This window comes from Atractosteus spatula, chromosome 16 (genome assembly GCF_055471065.1).
Source record: "Atractosteus spatula isolate fAtrSpa1 chromosome 16, fAtrSpa1.hap1, whole genome shotgun sequence".
Lineage (NCBI taxonomy): Eukaryota > Metazoa > Chordata > Actinopteri > Semionotiformes > Lepisosteidae > Atractosteus > Atractosteus spatula.
Window position 1 is genome coordinate 11,103,148 of NC_142721.1, and position 23,879 is coordinate 11,127,026.

At 37.2% G+C, this 23,879-nt stretch overlaps 2 protein-coding genes across 2 annotated transcripts in view; both read right to left on the minus strand.

The window, feature by feature from the left end:
- The window catches only part of mapk8ip1a (mitogen-activated protein kinase 8 interacting protein 1a), a 46,658-nt gene extending 43,329 nt beyond the window's left edge, over nucleotides 1-3,329 (minus strand). Inside the window, exon 1 of the mRNA XM_088935052.1 lies at nucleotides 3,263-3,329. The gene's annotated coding sequence lies outside the window, so the exon portion shown is untranslated. The remainder of the gene's footprint in view (nucleotides 1-3,262) is intronic.
- A 5,063-nt stretch (nucleotides 3,330-8,392) lies between these two features.
- cry2 (cryptochrome circadian regulator 2) lies at nucleotides 8,393-22,423 on the minus strand. The gene is made up of 12 exons (XM_088934958.1): nucleotides 22,088-22,423; nucleotides 20,981-21,089; nucleotides 19,065-19,207; nucleotides 17,204-17,388; nucleotides 16,373-16,461; nucleotides 15,851-15,991; nucleotides 14,908-15,219; nucleotides 14,025-14,176; nucleotides 13,274-13,476; nucleotides 12,266-12,346; nucleotides 11,856-12,010; nucleotides 8,393-11,651 (listed from the first exon to the last, which is right to left on the minus strand). Exons 1-11 carry the CDS (start codon nucleotides 22,243-22,245, stop codon nucleotides 11,868-11,870), a joined length of 1,716 nt encoding a protein of 571 aa, XP_088791084.1. The 5' UTR covers nucleotides 22,246-22,423; the 3' UTR covers nucleotides 8,393-11,651; nucleotides 11,856-11,867.
- Nucleotides 22,424-23,879: the final 1,456 nt, after the last annotated feature.

The following is a 23,879-nucleotide window of genomic DNA, read 5'->3' on the forward strand; positions in this document are numbered from 1 at the left end:
CAAAAATACTGCCTTGGACATTACATCAGCTCTAAATCAGGAAAACTAAATGTGAAATAAGGTTGAACAGCATGGGCAATTTCCTTTAATTACAAACTCAAAACACCAAATCTGGAGTGCTGTTTACTTTGCATTTGTAATCAAAGGACTTGAAATTAGGGAAACTGAGGCCAGGATTCTTGATCAAGATGTAATACGAGTTTTATGTCACAATATTACATGCATGAATAAGTCAGTAACAAATCAATAAACACTGGGAATTATCATCATAGATTTTTGCATGATATACTGTACTGTATGATTTGGCAAAGACAAAACTGTAGTATATTTAATATAATTCTGATATGTATGTAGCTCATATTATAACTTATATTCATAACTCTTATATTGAATAACAGGACTAGCTTTTAGCAAAGTATAGTATTCCATGGATATTAGTATTTATAATTTATAACTGTTAACATTCAATTGTTATTTAATTAGAGGTAATTTTGATAATGCTGTGGCAATCACATCTATACTATGTGAGCTCTACTAAACATCTCCATTTGTATTTATAATGACTTATTTCTGCATCACTTTTATTATATCACTAAAAATGATTGGCTGCCTGATAACAGAGAGATAGGTATCAGCATGTAGTATGCATGCACTGACCATTCAGATGACACTTGATTTGTTTCCCAAATTTCACAATCTTTCCCCTCTTTTACTTTCTCCTTCGTTATTACTAATTTATTTGGCTGATGGTTTGATTCAAATTGAACTGCATTTGCACCCATTTATACAGCTGGGTATGGTACTGGAGCAATTTGGTTGAAGTACTACCTTGCTCAAGAGTGCAACAGCAGAGCCTCAGCTGGGATTGGAACCCAAAACCTTCCAGTTGCAAGTCTAGAACCTAACCTCCTGTTGCCCTTGATGAAATTAAATCATTTTCAATAGCATGAAAACCAAAGGAAAGGTCCTGCTAAAAATGATTTGTTTATCTAATTCCAACATTGCTGACATTTTAGATTACATTTCTGAAAAGAACTAAAAGATGCATAAAGAGCATACTGAATCAACTAAGCAGGTACTTTCAATATGCAGGAAGTCAGATTTCATTCGCTGCAAATGACAGAATTCTATTATTATCATTATTCAGTCATTAATGCATTCATTTGTTGATGGAAGGCAATCCGTATACCGGAAAAGTCACATAAGGGCCATTGAGCCTTCAGCAGAAGATAGCATTAAAAATATCACACCAGTTTTTTAAACGACTGCAATAACATGTTGTGAAACTAACCCTTGCAAATGACTCTAAATAAAAAATAAGTCAACAGATGTCTTTCTGTTGGGAACCAGCCAACATGTGAAGTGCTGGGGATTTTTAAAGGTTATCCCAGAAATACAGGAAAGCTAAACGGAACAAAAAAAGGGATTTACAGATTATTATTTTACTGAATTTCAATGTAGACAATGACAGTCCCTGTAGTACATCCTGACTTAGTTCCTTTACAGATTACGTCTCTTGGAAGTTAAACACATACATAAATAAAGCAAGTGTGGACATTCCTTTACAGTGCGTTAATATTTTTGACAGGTTGAAAACTCAGTGCATAAATAATTACTGTGCACAGTATAACAATACATTTTACATGTACTTTAGCCACCGTAACAATCACAACAGTCTGTGCAATGATTGTTTACTTGTTAATGCCAGCATCTTATCGATAGGTGGTAAGATAACCATTCTTGGTATGCAACTGCAAAGGGACAGCATCCCACACTGCAAGAAAATATTGACTGGTGCACATTTTTATCCACTTCAGTCAGATGCAAAGATACTTGTCAGGAGCAGTTCCTGACGTGCAGCACAAATACGCTCCTAATTTGTTGAGTTTTGAAACCCCACTGGATATGAATATGTCACTGTAACATATTTTTTTTATAGCAAGATCTCATCATTTTTTCTCTGTATACTCTGTGGCTGCAGCAGCCGAACCACTGCACATACCCCACACACTGTGCATGATAGATGTCATCACTGCATTTTCTTGTTTCCCCTTTAAAAGAGATGTACACATCCTGCACCCTGATAAAAATGGTGAAACATGTTACCCTTCGAAACCATAAAGGCTTCTGATCTATAATGTCTATGCTGATGGAAAAGTGAAATGTTTGCTGTGATTTATTTACCACAATGCTATGAAACAGAAACATGAAGATGTTTCCAAGGTTGTTTTCTTTCTGCAGATAACAGATTCAATCAAAGCATCCTTAAGTTCTTGAACCAATATTATGCACAAGTGCAAAGGCTGTAGTAATGTACTGGATGTAGGAGGTTTGAATGTCATAAAATGGACAACAGATTCAAAGTTCTAATAGCGACCTCTCTCCGAGCTGAAGTATTTAGTAGAATAATGCATGTTCGGATTAACTCCTATTTGCTTAATATCTTGAATAAATACAATGCATATTTCTCGATTATAAGGTCAGGTAATTATAAAGTTACTACCAAAATAGTAACAAACCATTCACTCTCTGTATCGACTTTTCATATACAAGCACTATGACTGTTGCTGTCAACCAGTTGCACACATGCCTGAAAAGCTGTGTGATGCCTCTATTTAGATAAATAGGTACAGTAGATGCGTTATATATTTATAGCATGTTAAATCTATATTTTACATTTCTAGTGAAGAGTAAATAATGGTGATATTTAGATTTCACAAGTAGTTTGTTCGCCTAATATTCTAATCAATTCCAAAGGATCAATGAGTTCATTCGTTTTCGAGATTTGATGTAAAATAATAAGCACAAACCAAAACAGTAACAAAATAATGTGCAGCTCTTTCCAACTTCTTACAGCAACAAACAGAGCTTTGATATCTGTTTTGTTTCCTCCGCGCAGTGTTGTCACGATGACGGGAGTTTTCAGTCTGTTCACCTGAATAAAAATGGACTACGCCCTTTAATTTACATTAGAAAGACTCGTGTTTGTAAACAGCAACTATTTGTGTGCTTCCGCCAGCCTTGCCCCGGTTCTCTGTATCGATTCAATTTACATAACGGGATGCACGGAAAAAAACAATGCACTTTCCGTCTCGGAAGCAACCACTACTACAGTATATTCATGAGCATCCCCTTTCTGCAGTAACAATCTAGCTGCTGTAGCCTGTCACTGTTTTCAATCCGTCATCAGCTTCGATATCCGAAAACCCCTAAGCCTCGATACGGGTTTGCGGTACCCCTTGATTATCCTGAGCTCTATTACCTGAAATTAGGCGAAGAGGTGATGTGCAAACCCAAGAAAGGGGATCCAGTTGGAGACTGGTTTCTTTTTTCTCTATCCGCCATTCTCTGCCCTATTATTATATATCCATTCGTTCGCTCCTGGAGAAAGTAGTAGCCCAGTAGCAGGGATGCTGCGATGGAAATCCAGTTAAGGAGGAGAGGCGAGAGAAACAACACACATAGAGAGAGAGAGATTGGGAGGCGAGGCGCCAGCTTCTCATTCCAGGTCCCCAGAAACAGGCGGAGCGGACCTGTGTACGATAATATAAACCGGAAAAACAAGGAGAATCGTCTTTGTCGTCATCGTTTCAGAAAACAAATCAACTTAAAATGCAAAATCCGTCGTTAATTCAATGGAGTGCATACAGTAGCAGGGCAAGTTAAACTTCTGAAAAATATTAAATAATACTTACGTTACCTGAAATGGTGTCAGAATTGGATGTTGTCAACCAAAAAGTGGTTACAGTATATACATTTTTTCTTGTTGCAATGAATATTGCTATTGTAGCAGCCAAGTCAAAATAAAAAAAAAAATACCATGCTGAGGTCATTCGGAACATTTAGTCTAGAGCCTGTTACCACGTGTTTAAGTGGTTCAATGTAAGTGCCTTTAAGGACTCTGAATACATGAGGTCTCTTTAAAGCCTTCTCTGTTCAAACCTAGTTAAGGTTTAGGGGTATCTGCATGCAACACCCTCGATTTAACATCATATGTCAGGTGTTTTCCTAGTCTGCAATTTTTATCTAAAGCTTTTTGAATTTTATTTACGACTCCTATTTTGGTATAACCTGCAAACTTGACTAGTTTATTAAATACCCGGAATCAGAGCAGTGGTTCTAGTATAGATCCCTGTGGTACTCTATTAATTAGTGTGCCCAAATCTTAGCATTTGCCTCTTATCTGTATCCTGTTTTTTATTATTGTCAATCCAAATATGCACATTTTCCACATATGTATATCCTATATCCTGAATGTGATAAGAAATCATGTTGTTAAGAACCTTGTCCTTCCAACACCTGGCATTCTATTGACTTCTTCCTTAGTGATCACCTGAGTGAAATACTTTTCATAAAACAGGTTACAAATGAGGGGAGTTCACTCGACCCATCTAGCCCACTTGGCAACAGCACTTAGTAATAGTGCATCAGCCATCTTTTAAGGCTCTTCTGCTGTTGTAATGCGAGAACAACCGTCTAGTTTTATTTTATTCAAGCCTCTACAGCAATATCCCAAATATCCTGTTTTATTTGTGCTCGCAAGTCATTGCACTCCTTTTCATTAACTGGACCCTGTTGTTATTTTAATCATTTCATAAACTTCTTTCTTCTCCTTTATTCTATACAGAGTTTGTAGTGTATTACCTATTCATGGTTTCTATCTCTTAATATTCATTCTGTCTCACTCCACTAATGAGTGAGCTCAAGTCAACTGGGTGCAGTAACTGCAGATTAATTTGATATTTCATTTCATGTTACCCGCATTGATTGGCCTACTTACCCCTGCACTGTGCTTTGTAACCAGGGAAACAGCCCATTCATATCTCCGAGCTTGTCCATAACGCCCCTCCTGGTGTGACTGGTGAGTTGTGATCCCTGAATCTATTCACAACATGATTGCAGCAGGCCTGAATGAATGCACCAATGCACTAATACACCCTTTATGTTGTCTTTATGGCTTACAAATCAATTATCATGCGATACTGTATGAGTAAAGACTGTTCAATAAATTGAATTATATATCAGAAAGAACATTTTCTTTAAAGAACAAGGTAGATGTACATTAAACAACTACTGTGGTATACTGTACAATAGTACCTGCTGGGCTTTAGAAACACAGAACAGCCTGAAACACAAGAAAGATACATCAGTCTGGTCCTACAAAAGTCATTCTGCTGACACGCCAGATAGCAGATATAGCATGTGTTTTAATAACTTTTCCTTTCAAGCGAAAAAGGAAAAGAGTGAATGCAAACCAGCTCAGCATGTAAAATGTATTTTCATTAAAGCAAGCATTTTCACTAAGCAATAGCTTAGGCGAAAGGTACATTTGAAAAAAAAAAGTATTTGTTCTCCTACAGGTATTAAGCAAATTCAAGACAAGATTTGTTCCGCCATCCTACATAATTCTTTAAAAAAGTCATCATGATCCAGGTGGTCCAACAACAACCAGGGGCAGAAAAAGAATGACAACATTTCTTTGCACAGCAAAACAGAGCCCATCATTTTAATAATTAGTTGGATGTGAAATGTAGCTGAACATAAGTCATTCTAAACTTAAACATTGCGGGAAATAACCTGTATCTCAGAAGAGTTTCACACGAGATGAATGTACAGATGCTATAAAAGCTGCTGATCTGATGTTCCTGAGTTCTGAATACAGTATATACCTATGGAATGCCTTATTTTTAGAATCTGTTTTCTCCTCCGACAGAAGTGTGGTGGCATGGCCATTACAGTAGGACTGCTGCATGACAGCACTCTCAACTAGAGTAGCACTTGGTTCCAATGTTCAGTTCTTGCCTGAAGCTCTTTCGATGTGGAGTTTTGTTTTAGCATCCAATGAGGGCAAAGTGGGTCCCATCCTATATGTATTGTACATTGGGATCCCTGGCATAATAACTGCTACAGTATATACAGCAACAGCAAGGAATTATTTTATGGATTCCTTCTACCAGCTTAAGCCATGTCCTTCCCAGATACTACATTTGTGCTGAGGCTGATTATTTTTCAGAGCACTTTAGATAATTACAGCCAATTGAATTTTAGATGATGAATAATCCAGGTAGCTTTCAATTTGCAGGATAACGGTAGTCAACATGAAAGGACGGCCATTTTTGCATAAATTTAAGCAGCGTTAACGAGATGTAGAGGAATTAGTAACCTAATTTCAGGATAAATTCTAATGGAATTTCTAAAATATTAATTTAAAATGCTCAGATGTATTAGTCCTTATTTCTCCCACAGACCTGCAAGTTGGGAAACTCATGCAATCTGTTTTAATGTCAGCCTTTCCCCAAAAAACATCTTTTTGGAAAATAACAGAAGAAGAGCTTTATGGTATATGCTGCAAAGTGCCCAGTGATATATTTACTCCACTTATCACATAAAATTAGAGACAGCGGTTTTTTCTATTGAATGCTATTTGTAATAACAATCTAAACAATCAAGTCAGGCTTAAAATCAGTCATAAAGGGCATTAACATTTTTTGATACTTCATTGCAAAGCTGATTTTCACAGATCTCACTGCTGTTTTCAGTTACTGACAGAAGACAATTGTAGAATATTGCTGTATTTATTCATGCTTCTAAGTGAGGAGATGACACTAATGCATAGTAACAGATGTCAATGGACTCATCCTGATCTTGTCCAGACTGTTTACACTGTTGCTCATCAAAGGCATGGCAAGGTACAGTACGATATTGGACTGAAAGTGATTCAATTCAAGGCAGAACGTCATATACCTAAAGGTTTTAGGTCTGTTCAAGTCCAATGGTAGCAGTGGATACCCCCATGTTTTTTTTACAAAACTTATACACCATAAGATCACGTCAATAACATCTAGGATGCAATTTAATCATCCCCATGAATTTCACAGATACCACTCCTCTCAGTCCCTTTGTGGATTATTAATTGGCTTGACTTTCTGCACCTTGCAGAAGGAAGGGTAATTTCCCTGAGCCCTCTTCTAAATGCTTTAGAATCGGTGCATAATGCAGTAAAGTGCTCTCTTTTCAAAACCATCTGAACTAATGTGAGCAGAGCAGCTCCTGAGGCCATGTGCGGAACAGCGGCTCACCGGTGCTTACACACAGATCCTCCCATAAACGTTTTAGCTGCTTTAGTCCACCAGAGCAATATTCTGCGTGAACAGCAGATCCCGGAGCACTTCATTGGAGCCAAGGACACGAGGGACACCATATTAAACCATAACACTCGAAACATTTCTTTTCTTCTCTTTTCAACATGGAATAAACCTGCACTTGTTCCTTTGCAGCCTACGTGTGCTGACGCAGCTCCCTACTTGAGCTACGAGAGAAAATAAGTTGACTTTCCAATAACTGAAACAAAAACATGAGTTTTGTAAACTGGCCAAGGGAAATATATGGATAAAGAAAATTGCTGGGGATAATTGGTTCTATAACGAATCAATAAGAAGCAGAGAAAAAACAAACCCTCCAGCAATACGCTACAATACCACTCCTACTGAAATAGTTCCATGTACTGTAGCTGCAGACAAAATCTAAAGTGCTAGGTGTCATTTCTTTTTCTCACACATGCCTTATTCAATTTTAAGAGCAAATGTGTACGTGATGCCTTTTTGTTTAGCTTGTGCAAATGAAACTGGAGATCATAATTGGCTGGACCTGGTCCAAGAAAGCTAATTTACTGTCCTTACATAAAAAAAGACTATAATACTGCCATATAGCCATTATAAGATAAGATAAAGACATCACACTACGATATCATTGTTTTTAAAAATCATTTCTTGATGAAGCTGTTGCATAACTTTATTATGAAAAGGAGACCTCTAGTGAGAAACACTACACATTACAGGCAAAAAGGTATTTACTGTACATTTCTGCTGAAAGCCCTGTAGGAACTGCACCCATGGATCGATCACGATTTCGGAAACTAATCTAAGCTTTCCAATTCAAATCTGTAATCAAGCTTCATAAAACACACCCCAAATAAAACTACACACAGTAAAACAGCAAAAGTTGCTTATGTAATGCATCAAACAATTAGAATTTAACTACAGTATCTTACTATTATGAAATGATAATGCCCCATTTGAGTTGCACAAACATGTTGATTATCTAAGCTTTTATTTTACTTTCTATTTAACCACATCATACAAGGAGCATGTAAGAAAACGGAGATATTGTGTATCTTATCTCTTGTATTCTTTAATCATATTATATTTGTTAAAGAACATATTGTATATACGACAGTATACAGGAATACCGGGTCACAGAAGGCCAAACTGACAGACACTTGGCCTCATGAACAAAACACTGATCAAATACGATACAGTATGTATGTCATAAACCTTCCTCATCCACCATATGCCAAGTCTGTGCTGTAAAAGATACAGACAGGAATCAGTTGCTGATTACTCATAGAAGCTGCTTTTATTTTAGGAATAAAAGTATTTTACACTTTACAAACTCTCTTAAAACAAACAAAAATGAGATTTATGATACAAACATTTCACAAGTTAGAAAATGAAGAATGAACAAAGAAAATCTGAAAGCCACACATTAACATTTGACAAAAAGCTTTTTCTTTGCTATTTGTTGAAAACACTCTTTAACAAACCAATTTGTTGAAAACAAGCTAAAACAGGTGATCGGCAGAAAGCAATTTAACACAAGAGATCTGAATTCATTATGATCATTATGGCTTAAGGTTAGTTGTAATTTCAACTCTACGGTGAAATAAAGCTTCAGTTTTTCAAAGTGCCTGACAGGAAACCAAAGTTTTGTGAATAGCAGTTTCTTTTAAAAGGAACATCAATATGTGTTAAGACATACAAAACCAAACACTGGTTATTCTCTTCCCCATTGCAGACAAACCTCTGACCCACTGTCCCATCATGTCATGTTCAACATTGCTTTCCCTAAAGCAGTGGTTCTCAAACTGTGGTACTCACAGTCTTTTAAGGGGAAATTGGGAAAAAGTTCTCCAACAGTGCCACATTCGCCTACAGAACAATTGATCGAAAATGAATAGCTCAATGATACATTGGCCTCCGACACTAGCTCTGCTGCTGAACCTGACACAGACAGCACTGCTAGTGTTAGCAGGCATCAGAAAATGGCTGCAAGCCGGTACGATCCAAATGATCTAAGTGCTCAGTGCAACTTGTATTATATGTGTGTGAGTATGTGTGCACGCGCTCATTTTAGTCATTGAGATTTTCTGTGGTTCCTATGAGAAGATGACTTGTAGGTGGTGCTTAGATGCTTTGGTTTGATTAGGGGTGGTACTTGGTCCAAAAAGTTTGAGAACCACTGCCCTAAAGTAATCAAGATCACAGATTCAGAGTAGGTCTATTCCAGAAGTCTTCTGGCATAATTAAAGGGTTTCTTAATACTTTTTTTAGAGCCCCAGAACTCATCCATGTGCTACATTTTCAAAGCTGCCATATAAATCTACAAAACAAGGAAAACATCAGATGGAATAGCCTGAAATGATTCAAAAGTTAAATATATTTGAAAAACTATACATATATAGCTTGCAAAACATATCGAGAACTACTAATAAATATCGAGGGTTGTTCACCGATAAGGCACCCATGTACTGTATAAATTAAAGCATATTACTTTATACCATTGGAAATTATATACATGATTGGCCTCAAGTGTTCTAATTAAAAGTAGTGCATCAGAGTTAATATGGTCTGATTAGGAATGGAAGACTCACTCTATAGGCTACTCTTTTATTTCTTTTTATGAAGCCAGCCTGTTCTTTATTTTAATTTACCCTGATTAGGGGGTCACAAAGGCTGACCTTTTCACCAAATAGAAGATTTATTATAAAAGAAAATAAGTTATTAATATTACTTTCTCACATACAAAGTGTTACTAGGAAATTATCTATCCTTTATTATTATAATCAAATACTTATTAAACTAGCTTAACAAAAATACTGCACTTTATATGAGTGGGAGAAAGGCAAAAACCGTTAAACAAAAAGTGGGTTTCTGAATTTTTTAATTAACATTTTGTACAAGGAATTTTACCTCCGTCATCATGTTATATAGTGGAAAGTTAATAAAGAACAAAGGCCTATTTAGTTCAGGTCAAAATATGATTTTTCCATTTACAGGAAAACTCCAAACTTTAAGGAGTGCACTTAAATTGTTCAGCCAATTTAGATACCACTGAAAATAAAATCGGAATTCATGCACTAAATAAACATACCCAAAAAGAAGCTTTCTTAATAATTCCTTCACTTCTTTCAACCTCCACCAAAAACAAAAGAACTGCTGCAAGTACAAATGAACCACTTTCCATTGCTATGTAAAAAATTGCTATGTTTGATCCTTGCATGTGTGAAGCTGCTATAGCACTGCACATCTGCTTAATGTAACTTATCACAGGTTCCTCAGCTCCAGTAAATACTTAGCTACCAAGCAATTTCATTCCATTTTGAAATTCAGATTGCCTTTTCAGTTCCTGGTGAACAAAGATGACTCCCAGAAATATCAGGACATTTCTGCAATCTATATTTCTGCATAGGCAGCATAAAAATAGTTCGCTTCACAAGTAAAAAACATCTGCATTTTCTTATTACATGGAAGATTGGTTACATAAGAATTACATATGTAATGACTTTGATGGGAAGATGCTTTTGGATTCATTCTCCATATATACTAAACATTTACTCATTGACTTTAAGCTAAGCACTTGCTGCATGCTTCATCTTATGAGTGCAGTGATTACCTATAAATTAAACAGCAATTTATTGCATTGTATTATGTATAAATTAAAATATGTATCACAAAGCAATGCTCATCATACGCCAAGATTGCTCTCATTAATAACCATGTTAAACTTAATTTTCTTGGAATAACAGGATGTACAAAATCTAAAACAAGTCATCCATATGACATCTGAAGATGTTCAAAACAGATGGCAATTTCTTTGGGATTATGCTAAAGAACATCACAGTTCAAACAATGGCTGTGAAGGGTGGAACCTATTTACTGTTAAGGCTATGGATCATTATTTTATTAGTAAGGCTGATAAATGTGCAACATAGCACATATAGGGAATGAATATGGATAACAAAAATGACAAACTAAAGTGAGCATTTTACATAAGACGCCTGTTTTAGAGTTAGAAGACATGCTTATTTATTAATACCTTTGGCAGCAGACAAAATGGCACTTGTAACTAGAATTTACTGGATGCTGTATGAAAATGCAATTTGCTTCATAGCTAACTAGATATGTGTCAAAATGTTCTCCTCAAGCTATTGTAGCCTTAGCTTCAGTGACAGAACTAATTTAGCCCATGAATGTTCACAAGGTATCAAGGAAATTTGAAAAAAGGACACAAGACAGAAATGTATCTAACAGTTTGCCAATTTCAAGAAGTACTCAGCCGATTAAAATATTGTAACCAACAATTCAGAAAAATTGGTTTTCTTCCAAGATTCAGAGAGTTTATACAATAATTTGAGTACAGAAGCTTTGAAAAACTGTTGGCAATATTCTTTTGCTGCATGGTTTTCAAATAACAGAAAAGAAAATGACCCTTTGATGTGGATGCAGCTCAAAAATAACAGCTCAGGTACTATCGGCACACAGCAGATTACCAGTCCTTCATTTGTTCCATCTTACTGATTTCTCTGCACCCATCTGAAAGACAATGCAGAAGACATGTGATTTCACCAATAATTAGGACCCTCTGCCTTAAATAGTGAACTGTTCACTTCCCACTTGTCTGTTTGGAGCATGGCTGCTCATCTTGAACTAAATGTATTGGTTTAATGTTCACCAGTGTGTTGTACTGTGAGTATACTGAGAAATGCATACTGTTGCCCAAAATACAGAAGCTGTTACCTCCACCCATTATTATGGTTTGTCATTTGCTTTACTTCCGGTGACACAGGGCCGCTGGACTTTAGGCCTCGAGCATTTCTCTTCGCTCTCCAAGTCAGAGGGTCTCTCTCTCTTCCTCCAGCTAGTGTTCTTACTGTGGTGTCGTGAACATGGAGCTGGAACATAAATGCCGATGATTTTAATTTGTGCTTTTAAATTAATTGAGGTTACACTTATTATATGAAATTTTATAAGTCTTCTTAACCCCCCACCCCATACATGATTGACAGATTCATACTCGTGATAGAGGATCCTAAACATATTGATATAAATGATACACTTTACACAGTAACGCATTAAGCAAATAGGCATCCTTTGGGAGAACAATGCTCTATAAATGGAAGCAATTATTGTAATAACATTAATCTTACCACTGCTGCTGTGTCCATGTGGATCGTCTGTTACAGGTGACCTAGCATCATCAGGGACAGATGGTACAGATGCCAGTAAACCTAAACAGAAAATACTGAAGCTCAGTAACAACATAAAAAGGGTTTCAGCAAATGCATCCATAAGAAATAACTACAATACTGAAATGGAGAAACGTTTGCAAGAATCTACATTTTGTCTGGAAACAGGATTGAAGATATAGCAAAATCTTTAGAGATTTTGGGATAACTTGCACACGCCATTTAAGTGTGAAGTGAGGGCAAATTCAATTAAGGATTTATCAACATCAAAGCCACTACAGCAAACAGAAAGAACTTTAAGATAAAAAGACTCAATCATCTTTAGGATTTATCTGTATATAATCTCTCTTCCTTTCAGATGTGATACTAATGAATGTGTGGTCAATTTAGCAAAGAGAAAACTAATGAAAAAAGTTAAAAGCCTAATGTTTTATACTGGGTGAGACTTTCTTTGTAAATACATTAAGGACAGCAATAGAAAAACCTGCACCATTAACAATAAATGGATGTAAACAGTTAATATTGTTTGGAAACAGGACAAATCCAATAATGCAACACTCAGCCTCACAGAAAACACATCTGACAGCCCCTAGCACTAGTTTAACAGTAGTGTACCCATCTCAACTCCTCTTTTTTCCCCCCAAGTGATATTAGACATTAAATTAACTGCTTCTGATGTTACCTTCTATCAGCAAGGTTTTACAAAAAAAGTCTATGGTATTCAAAACACAGGGAAAATTACACTTTAGATGGCCGCCTCAAATAGTATTAAAACAATTCTGTTTCCAGTTTCTAATGAATGATGTGATCTAGCCCACGAAAATGGAGGCTTTGTTTTCTGAAAAGGAAAGTTGAAAAGGAACCTCTTGTGCACTGCACAAAGCACGTGCTGACTTCGGAGCAACTCAGTTTTGTTTCAGAATAATGTAGCACAAAATAATTCTTTATTACAGCTGAAGGAAGACTTACTAAGTCCCTTGTAGTGTGAAAGCTGCTGATATATCTGCTTCATGCGTTCAATGTTGAGCCTGCTGGCCTGTGCATGGTTGATCATTGGTTTGGGGTAGTCTACCCCAATGACACAGTTAGCAGCCTTCTGCACAATTTCTGGGGCATTCCATGGCTCATAAATGTACCTATTTGGGTACTCTTTCAGCTTTGGTATATAGCGTCTATAAAAGACAGAAACACAATATTGTCCTCTCTTTTCATGCCATTCCAAACAATTAAAACATCATTCACTTATATACACTTAGTGACAAACACAAACATGATTTAATTGTCATTTGTAAGGAGCAGGACATGTTCACGGTAGAAAGTGAAACATTGACCCACAACTGGGGATTGATTTAATTATGTGACGTTAGAAGCTACAAAGCTAGCTTCTCTTTTTTAATTTGCCAGTGTTAGTTATGGTTAATTATTATACTCACGCACCCAATTTGGGTGGAACTGGCTGCTGCTAAAAAACTACTTCATAGCAACCACCTCTGTAGTGCACCAGCTGAATAATGATCAGTGATGCTTCAAACACACCCACTCACAGTCCCAGTCGACTAACACCCCAGGCTCAAGCCAGTGATGTGTGCTAGAATACACAACCAGTACTCTGGCTGACCACTTTTACTGGTGACGATCTACTGTTAATTCTTACCTAAACCTAGATGCAAGGTGTCTATTAAAATCTATAATCCCAATCAAATCCCTTCCCCCAAATCACCTGATATAGTCTCCACTGGGGTCCGTTCTTCTTCCAAAGCCAACGGGGCAATAGCAGTGGAAGAACTGCTGGAAAAAGGCACTGCATGACAGCCACATCCAGCTCCCTGCGTTGACACTGAAATCCGCATCCAGTAACAGCTCCTCAAAGACCTGGTGAAGAAAAACAAACTATCACCCACACGGTAACTAAAAATGCATGTAACTTGCACACCATAACATAAGCAAAACATACCAGTTTTTATCTCTTACAATGGAGCTGCACTATACAACTTGCTCCATTACTTATAAAAGTTTATCATAGAAGGCTGCATGGCAGTTCCATAGTTTTTACATGGATAAACCATAATTACAGTATGTCACATATTTACTTTCCTCATTTTTGTACTATGCCTTTCTCCGTTTTTCTAATCTTATAATATGTTTTTGCTGTTACGTCACTGATCTTTGCCATATTTTATTGTTTTTTTCTGGTAAACTACTACCTTTTTTAAGGGTATTATCAATTTTTGAAAGGAACAAAATGGATATTTGGTACTCTGTCAAAGCCTGAATGCTCTGATAACACCATTGCCCAAAGACATTTAACTGCCTCCCCAAACCTGCTGACAAAACCACAGCGGACACGTATCTTTGTAAAATCTGCTCATGGGCAACACAACCCCAGTGATCCATCACAACTGACTTGAGAGAAGATGTGGTACTTTTAATTGTGCTCTTTCAGCCTTCTACCAGTTTGTACACAATCAAATCTCCTCTCAGGATCATGGTCTTAGCTGAGATTTAAAAATAGCCAGACCTCATACACACAGAATCAACACAACCATCAGATCACGTCAGCAGGTCAAGAACCCAACAGACTGCCGATACTGCGGTTTCCATACCCTCATGCCGCTCTCCCAGCTGACCCACAGATCCCCCCGGGTCAGGAAACAGGCCACCGCATGCCGGGCTAAGTGGTGGATCCAGCCCTCCTGCCGGAGCTGGGTCATGATGGCATCGATCCAGGGGTAACCTGTCTGTCCCTCGGCCCACTTAGCCAGAGCCTCTGGATTCCTGTCCCAGGGGATCTGCACGCAGATTGGGTTCCCTTCCATCTGGTCGAATTTAGGATTATTCGTAGCTGCTGTGTAGAAGAACTCCCTCCAGAGCAGTTGTCCGAATAGTGAGAGAGGGGGACTGCTGCTCTTTCTGACCTATTTGAGATATCAGAAGAAAAACTGTAAGTCTTACTATAGATGGTTAATAAATCTTGTTCTGTATCAGATACAACTCACTGTGCACAATATACTAAACAGCCACTGCAGTAACTATTGATTTATCTTCACTTATACTCATCCTGAAGAATATTAAGACATGATTCTTCATATGAGGCACAGGCTGTGAAAGATTTACACCAGCAATAACCCTGTCTTCTTTTATAGAATGTAAGTGTGATTAATGTGTCAAACAAACACTTCTATTCCATAAAAAGTACAACATGGAAACAAATGCAACAGTTACATGAAAAATTTAGAAACTTAAAGTGAAGGACACCCTGAAGGCACATCTGTGATGATTCATTCTTTGTCCTAACACAGGAAAAGTCTTTTTAGAAAATAAGAAAGTTTACAAAGGAGAGACTTGAAGAAACTAGAAACCTAGGAAGGTCATTTTGCTCATCTACTCCACTTGGTAATTAGTAGCTAATTGATCCAATCATCGTTTATTCCACTTCCTATTAGTCTCACTTTTCAACAAAGCAAAAAATCTTTTCCTTGAATCATTATATGACATAAGACTAAAAACTTGAGTGAACCACACGTCTATAGAAAAAGCAAAACATACCTTTTTATACAGCTCTAACAAGCTGTAATAAAACAGACGACATGATACACAGCCGAACCTCAGGTATGGACTCAAACCTGTTGGACTGGCAATCAGCGAATATACATTAATTTTGGGCCTTTCGAAACTTGCGACCCAGGCCTGAAAGAAAAGACAAGGAAAGTTCAGTCTTATATTATGTCCCTTCATCTCACTACAATTGTTCAATGCAAAGGAAAACATGAAAATGTACAAAATGTCATAGGAGAGTCTACGGTTGTACATGGCATTTTGAAGCTTGACAGATACAAAAAGTCTCAAATCTTCACTGGTTCAAAGATTTACTTGTACAACATACATTCCTGTACATTTACTGATCACCTGTATGTGGGCCTTGAAATTCAATGAATTGAAATTCACTGCTCCAGGTTATTCTAGTATTACATTTTGTATAAAAAAACCCTCTATAACTTGAGCCAAAAGAAAATGCACGAACTTCCTTTTCACTTGCTATATTAGCATGGTAGAAACACAGCAGCTCACCTTTCTCTCTAAATGTTTATTTAGTCGTCGTACAGCCTCCGTTTCTCCTCCTTTCCATAGGGATGGACTGAGTCCATGCGTCTTAAATCCTGGAAGACAAGAAACTTGGTCTTACTTCTCCATGCCCTGCAGTCTGAACTGAAATTTTAATGAAGACCTAGCATGCACTCCATGTTTTTGACTGTAAGTGCATGTATATTTTATAAAAAAGCACACTCTAAGTTACAAACAAAATCCCACTAGATCAAGCAGTAAAGGTGGAGGAAGGGCGCTCAGAGCGCAGGTTGAGCCCTTCGGTCCAGACATTGCCACCTTCAGCTTGTCATTAACCTACGATGACTCAAGCAGCAGCAGATAACTGGCCGGCTACCAACAGGGGTGGGTGTGCCCTAGTTAGCCCAAAATGCCATCGGTTTCCAGCTCAAACAGCCATCCCTGGAGCTTGCCAGGATCCTGAAAATGGGCACTGCTGTCAGCAAGAGACACCTCTCCTCTGTTCACGGACAATCTTCCTGCAAGGCACTGCAGAAATGCTTGCAGCATTTCAAATAATGAATGGTCGGGGGTGGTGGGCCTGTTGAAGGAGAGTGGGTCCACATTATCCCCATGTGGCATGCGGGCTGCTGGAGTAAGCCAGACTGCTTTACAGATTGACAATGTCAAATCAGGAGACTTCAGAAAAACAGACAAGCACCGACATCTCTAAACCGGTTTTAAAATACGAAAGAATGAATTATTTTTAACATCGGAGGAGAAAAACATTCTTGTCCCTTCGTTAACCTGGAGGGCTTACACGCTGCTTCTAAAAGCTGAATGCATTCAGTGTCTCACCTAGCTCCTCCAAAGTTGGCACTCTGTAGCATTCGTCATGGTTCTCGGAGATGGGAGTGTGACATCTCTCCATCTGCTGGGGGGTCACTGTCCCCAGGGGTTTCTTTGGAAGTCCCAAGCGACTGACGATGGCTTGAAATCGCTTAAATGTGAGCGGAGGACTGTTATTATTTAACTCGATTATCCTGGGAAAGAATAAAACAAAAGTACCAATTAGATGTTAAGGATGGACCCATGCTAGATTCTTTTATTAGCTCGGTTTATAGAAGATTAATTCCATCCCAATGTTAGATGCAGAACAAATGCTGTACAAAAAGAAAAATACCTGTTACTCCTATCATGTCCTGCAGACACAAGACACAAGAATACAAAATATTTACTGTAATTCAAAAGTATTCCCTATAATTATTTTCTTAATTTCCCTTTACTATTTGTAACGAGCTCCACTGTAATGTAGTTTTCTCCATTCTCCTTTTAAAATGCATTTTGTAAAAATCATAAACTTCCAGAAGACATCTATACAAGTAATCATTTTTTCTATTTCACAAGTATTCAGTATTTCAATTAAATTTGAATTTGCATGGCACGTTCTTTACTAAACAAGAAATACTTCTCTTCATGGTCTGAAGTATTTCTACTGAGAGAAAGAAACAAAACATTGGATAAAAAAAGAAAAAAAGCTCACTATTTCTGACAAAAGAATTTTGAGATAAATGGGGTGCATGGAACTAATGAACAGCAGAAAAAGATCAGATTCACCACCTCAGCTTATGCAACTCCATCTATATCGGTAACCAGTTAACCACTCCCATTCTGTCATTTCCTGCCAGAATGCCCTGTGTCAGGCGGCTAACATGTGCCTAGTGCTGCATGGCTGCACGCTCCTGAAGGCACATGTTTGCAATGGTGACTGTAGAGCACAGCTATTCCACCACCCACTGTCTGCACATGTTGGGTAGTGTGCCTGATAATTAGTGCAGCGCACCACTAGGTGGTAGCATCGCCTCCATTAGACACAAATACAAAGGACTGGAATAGAAACGATGTGCAGCTGAAGACATCATATGAAAAAATAACATCTCGCATATACAGGTTACATGACACATGCTGTCTACTTTAATCAATTATATTTACAGAGAAGGGTGAAAGGCTCTCGTGATTTCACATACTCTCAGTAAAAACAAACAACAGCTTCATACTTGGATTTTTACTAGGTTCAAAACCAGCCTTTCAATACTCTCACAAAACCAGTCAATTGCTGTTTATACTAGGAATTCCATCTTTTATACAAATTTATTTCTGTCCTGGGTGGTACCTACTACAAGTATACACACTGACACAGGTTACAAAAGACTTCATAATCACTCTGGTTTTACTACTTGGAGAAAAATCTGGAAATAATTATTATTTTATAATTATTGACAGAATTCCAGAAAAAAAAAACATTAATTGCTTTTCATAATGAATGCAGTTTCTGCAGCAGCATGTTCACAGCTGCAGGTGAAAATATTTGAAGGAATCTAATTACTTCAGAAACCACTAAAGCCCCTTTGCATGGTCACAAAGTGTCAATAACCTACTTTCAGCATTTAGTTAATTTTAACTTGTCAAAGAGTCCAGATTCATCTTTTTTTACTAACTTTTGTCTGAACTGTACATACATATAGCTAGTCTTGATGCGAAATTGTTTTGTTTTTTTCGCCCCAACAGGAACAAAGCAAAACCACATATTAAGCAAATTTATTTCATTATTTAAATCAAATGTCTGCATTTGTACACTAACACAACAATTTTCTTTAGAAATAAAATAAAAAGCCGTTTTTAACGGAATATGAAACTGCTACTTTCAGCATTGCCTCACCTGTCTAAACTGTACAGCGTATGGGAGTCTTGTACAATTGTTTCCACTCCTGACTCACGTGCCAGCTTCACGATCGCAGCATCCCTCTCTTTCCCAAACGGCTCTGAGTCGTATTCAAATGTCAGGTGTGTTACATTCCATTCCTGCAGGGCAAAAAGGAAAATAAACAGGTCAGACATTTTTGGTATTCTGAAACAAAATCCGATTAAGAGTGGTTTAAGTAATTTTTCATCATTCATAAACTATAAACATGCTTGAGCTATTTCTGCTATGTGAAGGGCATTAAAAGAGATATTCATTTGGCCTGTGTTAACCTGAAAGAGGTTTCGTAAGAGAACTCCTTCCTAATCAAACAATTCCTCTTCACAACATAAGATTTTACTCATATGTAACAAATGCTATGAAGAAATATTTTGCAGTCTGTTCTAAACAAATGTCCATTGTTTACCCAATGGACCCAAAGAAGGCTCCACAGCCGAAACGTTGTGTTTCTTTTCTTCTCTTTTCAGCATGGAATAAACCTTTACTGTTTTTCCTATACACAAGCATGCCTAACAGACACCAGAAATTCCTGAAAGGGAAAATACTGTAACTTCAAAACTATTAAGAGCTTTTAACACAAGAGTGAGACATCTAATAATGATGGAGAAAAACGGATAAAAGCACATAATAGTTCTGCTCCTTCATACTGCAGAGCTAAAAGCTTTTTCAAAATTGGTCTTATAAATCATGCCAAAAAAGCTATCGTTTAATTAGGAATGACTCAACAGTGAAATTGCCATTCATTTAAATCTAAAACTAGAAAGCCCTAATTGTATGATTAAATCTAGAAATGTTCTTAAGTATTTAAGTATTTACAGATATTGCTAAAATGAATCTTCTTCTGAAATTTTCAATAATAGAACCTAAACACAACACTTTCATGAGTTCATTTCCCTAGCAGAAGCAGCAGAAAATGTTACTAGCCTCTTCAAACAGACATGTGCTGGGGATATTGATTTTATGACAAGGAACTTCAATAACTTCACACATTAGGCTTGATCTTGATGAAAGTGAAATGTGAAGAGTGGATACTGTTACATAAGATTATATCATATCACATTTTCTGGAGATATTGAAATATCACTAAGAACTCCACTTCCCTCATGATGAAGATAATTCTAAAAGGAAATGTGAGAAAACTTTGATGAATATCAAGCTTTATCTTATTTAAAAAAAGGACAGAGTCAATAGTTGCTGAAAAGGAACTCTTTATTTCCCCATTAACGTGAACATTTCCCATTAAATTTAGTAAAAGAATACTCTGCATGCAATCACAGACCAACAGCAACACTCTTCAAATTAAGCTAATTAAAAATGAACTACTAATGACCTCGGTGACTCCAGTTAGTAGTAGAGATCCAGCCCAGATGAAAAAAACACTTTTACGAAAGACATTTACAGTACAATAAAACCACTTACAAAGATTATTTAGGAATCTCCATGATGAATGATGCATTGTAGTACATTAAAGAAAATCATAAAATACTACTAAATAGAACATTAAGTACATATTATTTCAGTTGAATTCTTTGAAATTTAGCCTACTTCTTAAGAGCAAAATAAATGATACATGCAGGAATAGTAGTTAGGAATCTAGCTCTCAATTGGAAGGTTGCGAGTTTAAATTCCAGATGTGTACTGCTGTACCCTTGAGAAATACCATTCATTCAGTCTGCTGCAGCAAAACTACCCTAATGTAAATCGACAATAGTTATACAGATTATTTCAATGTGTGCAAAAGTTCAATGAGCACAGTCAGCAGATAAAAATGGAACGAATGTGCTCAGAGTTGATGGGTGTTTTAGACATTGCATGTGCCATTTTAGAACACTCACAAGTCACTATCATGAGAGAGACCGAACGACAGTGCTTACCTTGAATAATCTGGGAAACACATCAGCTGGCTGCCCTCGCACAACAAACAGCCGGGAATTCAGTTTTCTCAGACTGGCGTCCAGATCTTCTAATGATTCAAGGAGGAATCTAAATGAGAGAATAAAGTCAGCCTAACCTGTCGATGTTGTAAAGGATCTTTAAAACCCTTGAGATAACTATCAAATTGTCTGCTTTGCAAAATAATTCAGTCACATTTCACATGACCACTGCCATCCTTTAGCTTTCCTGCTCTTCAGTGGTTCCCAACCCTGGTCTTGGGAAAATCCTGTCTCTTCAAGTTTTTGGACAACAGAGTTGTCAGGCACTGAGGGTAACTAATCCATTTAGCTGAACATGTTTCCCAGATCTCTGTAATCGATTCCTGGTGTGGTTCTGCTGTTGTTTTGAGACTTTTTTCAGACATTGAGACATTTCTCCATCCATTCTCTTCACAACATAAATATTAGGTGGTCAGGAAGGACTGCGATAGTTTATATCCCTAAATTATTTCTCTGGATTCAGAAATGAAATGAAAGCATTATCAACTTGCAGGAGGCATTCTCAATATAAAATCCGAAATCATTTGTATTCAAACCCGTCAAATTATTTACAAATATCTGAAAACTAAACAAGACTAGTTTCTATAGTACAAAATGAAGATCTTAAAAGGTAACACTGATCACGAAAATTGCAAGTCACTGCATAACTTTGCGTGATAAAGGTCAGTGGGTTATTCTAATCAAAACGCAAACACATGTAACCATTTCTACTTGCAATGTACATTGTTGCCAAGACAAATGGAAACGAAGTTTCATTTTGGCAAAAGGTTCACCTAAATGCAAGAGCAATCATATGGCCTTACAGTGAGGGAATAATATTCGCCATGCAGTGACCTCTGGAAATGGACAGAAGAAGACATGGACATCCCGTATGCCTCTGCTCTGTGATACTGCACAAACCACGTTCATGTGTTTCCAACACGAGCAGTGACGACTGCACACTCTGGCGTGACACACACGTTTAGAAAACTAAGCTGATTCCAACTAGAACGCCATTAACGCGATGAATGGGATACACGATGCAATCACGTAGCATAAAAGACAAACCTCCATCTGTTGATTCCTACATTAGCCGATGCAGCAAACCAGGGATCCAAAATGTAAACACATCGCACTGTGTCCGAAATATTCAAAGCTTCCTGTAAAGCCGGATTATCATGGAGCCTCAGCCCTTTGCGGAACCAGTGCACGGAATTCACCACCATGATGTCGATTTGCAAACCTTAAGAAAACACCAGTCACGATCTTTAACCAGAATTCCGTCGAAGAGAGTCCATATTAAGCCTGAAAAAGTGATTTCAACTGGCAAGCTGTTCCACCTCCACAAGTTTGTGCACAGTCAATGTTGCTGGACTGGAGCCCTTTCCTGCGAGTGCAACGCCTATTGGCTTACAGGTGACACGTGCTCAGACTATTACAACAAGTTTCCGCCCAGTTCCTAATCGATTGGTTGTTGATCACATGTAGGACACGCCCCGTCACGTTTCCCTGGTGTGTTGTTGGAATTAACCTGGGAACGGAAATAAAGTAGGGAAAAAATGCTGGAAGAATCGTCTCATCACAGACAGTACATTACGTTGTCTGGCAGTTACGTGACTTACCCTAGCGCTCTTATATAAGGCGGGTTTTCTTACGACAGTGAAATATGACGTGCGTATTGTGTGTTGTGAAGTAAAACATCGTGGAAATACTCGGGTTTTGTTTTTATTTCAAATTAAAAAATAAAATAGGCTGTTTGATATAGACGACTATTTATCCTGTTTAACATACCGTAAATGTACTCTAGCGATCGGTCAAACCTAATTTTATCCAGAGATTTCTAAGCATAGTACTGTATACTTAAACTGTGAGTAAGGTCATGGTTTCTTAGTTGATATTCAGCAACTCTACTATGACACCTAGCGATTTTATGTTACAGAAGCAGGCATCGTTTTGTACAAATTACGACCTAATATGACTTCACAAACCCTATTAAATTCAATAAAAACAAGTATTTTTTTTTTTTTACTGGGGTCATTCTAATGAACTATTTTCCAGTTATCATAAGGTTGCATCTCTGTATAAAGACCAGTACTTTCTTAATGTAAAACATACAGAGTGTATTTCCCTTGGTGAAATACAGTATAATGTTGTGGAGAAGATACACAAATTAGACTATAGACCTGAAGTTTTTTTTAAATCAATAACTAAAATCCAAATCCATATCCAATATACAGCGATACTGTGTAAACAATCATTCAAAAGCAGAAAATAACAGACAAAATTATAACTGGTTTCTTTGTGGTTTCTATAATTATATATTCAGATTCTATATTCATGGGAATATGGAACTTAAAATCAGAGCTGAATATTTTTTTCTGCAGAAATTAATATTATTCTCCTTAAATGATATGATTAAAGTGCAGTTTTGATCTGGACAGCTACTTTTGCTCAAACTATGTTTATCGTTTTTGTATTTTGCCCATAGCAAAGCAGTCTAGAAAGAGTTCATGTGAGTGAAAGCCCCTTTATAGGATTTTAAAAAAAGCATAAATACAGCTTAAAAACTACATGAAGCTCGTGAAACTTATTACTCATTAAAATAATCTTTTGGGATTCTGAATCACTATATACTGTATGCACATGTGCTTTGTGTGTCCAGTGTTACACATTTTGGATATTACTTCAGTGAAGCATGCTGGAAATTAATTAAAAACATACCATCACTAAAATGGGACAATACTTTTAGTTAAACAATTTAGCCAACTACCTTGGAAAGACTTTTTATCCAGTCCTCAATTTACATACTTGTATAAGGTCTAGAATACCATCCAAAAAGCTAAGAAATAAATCACACATC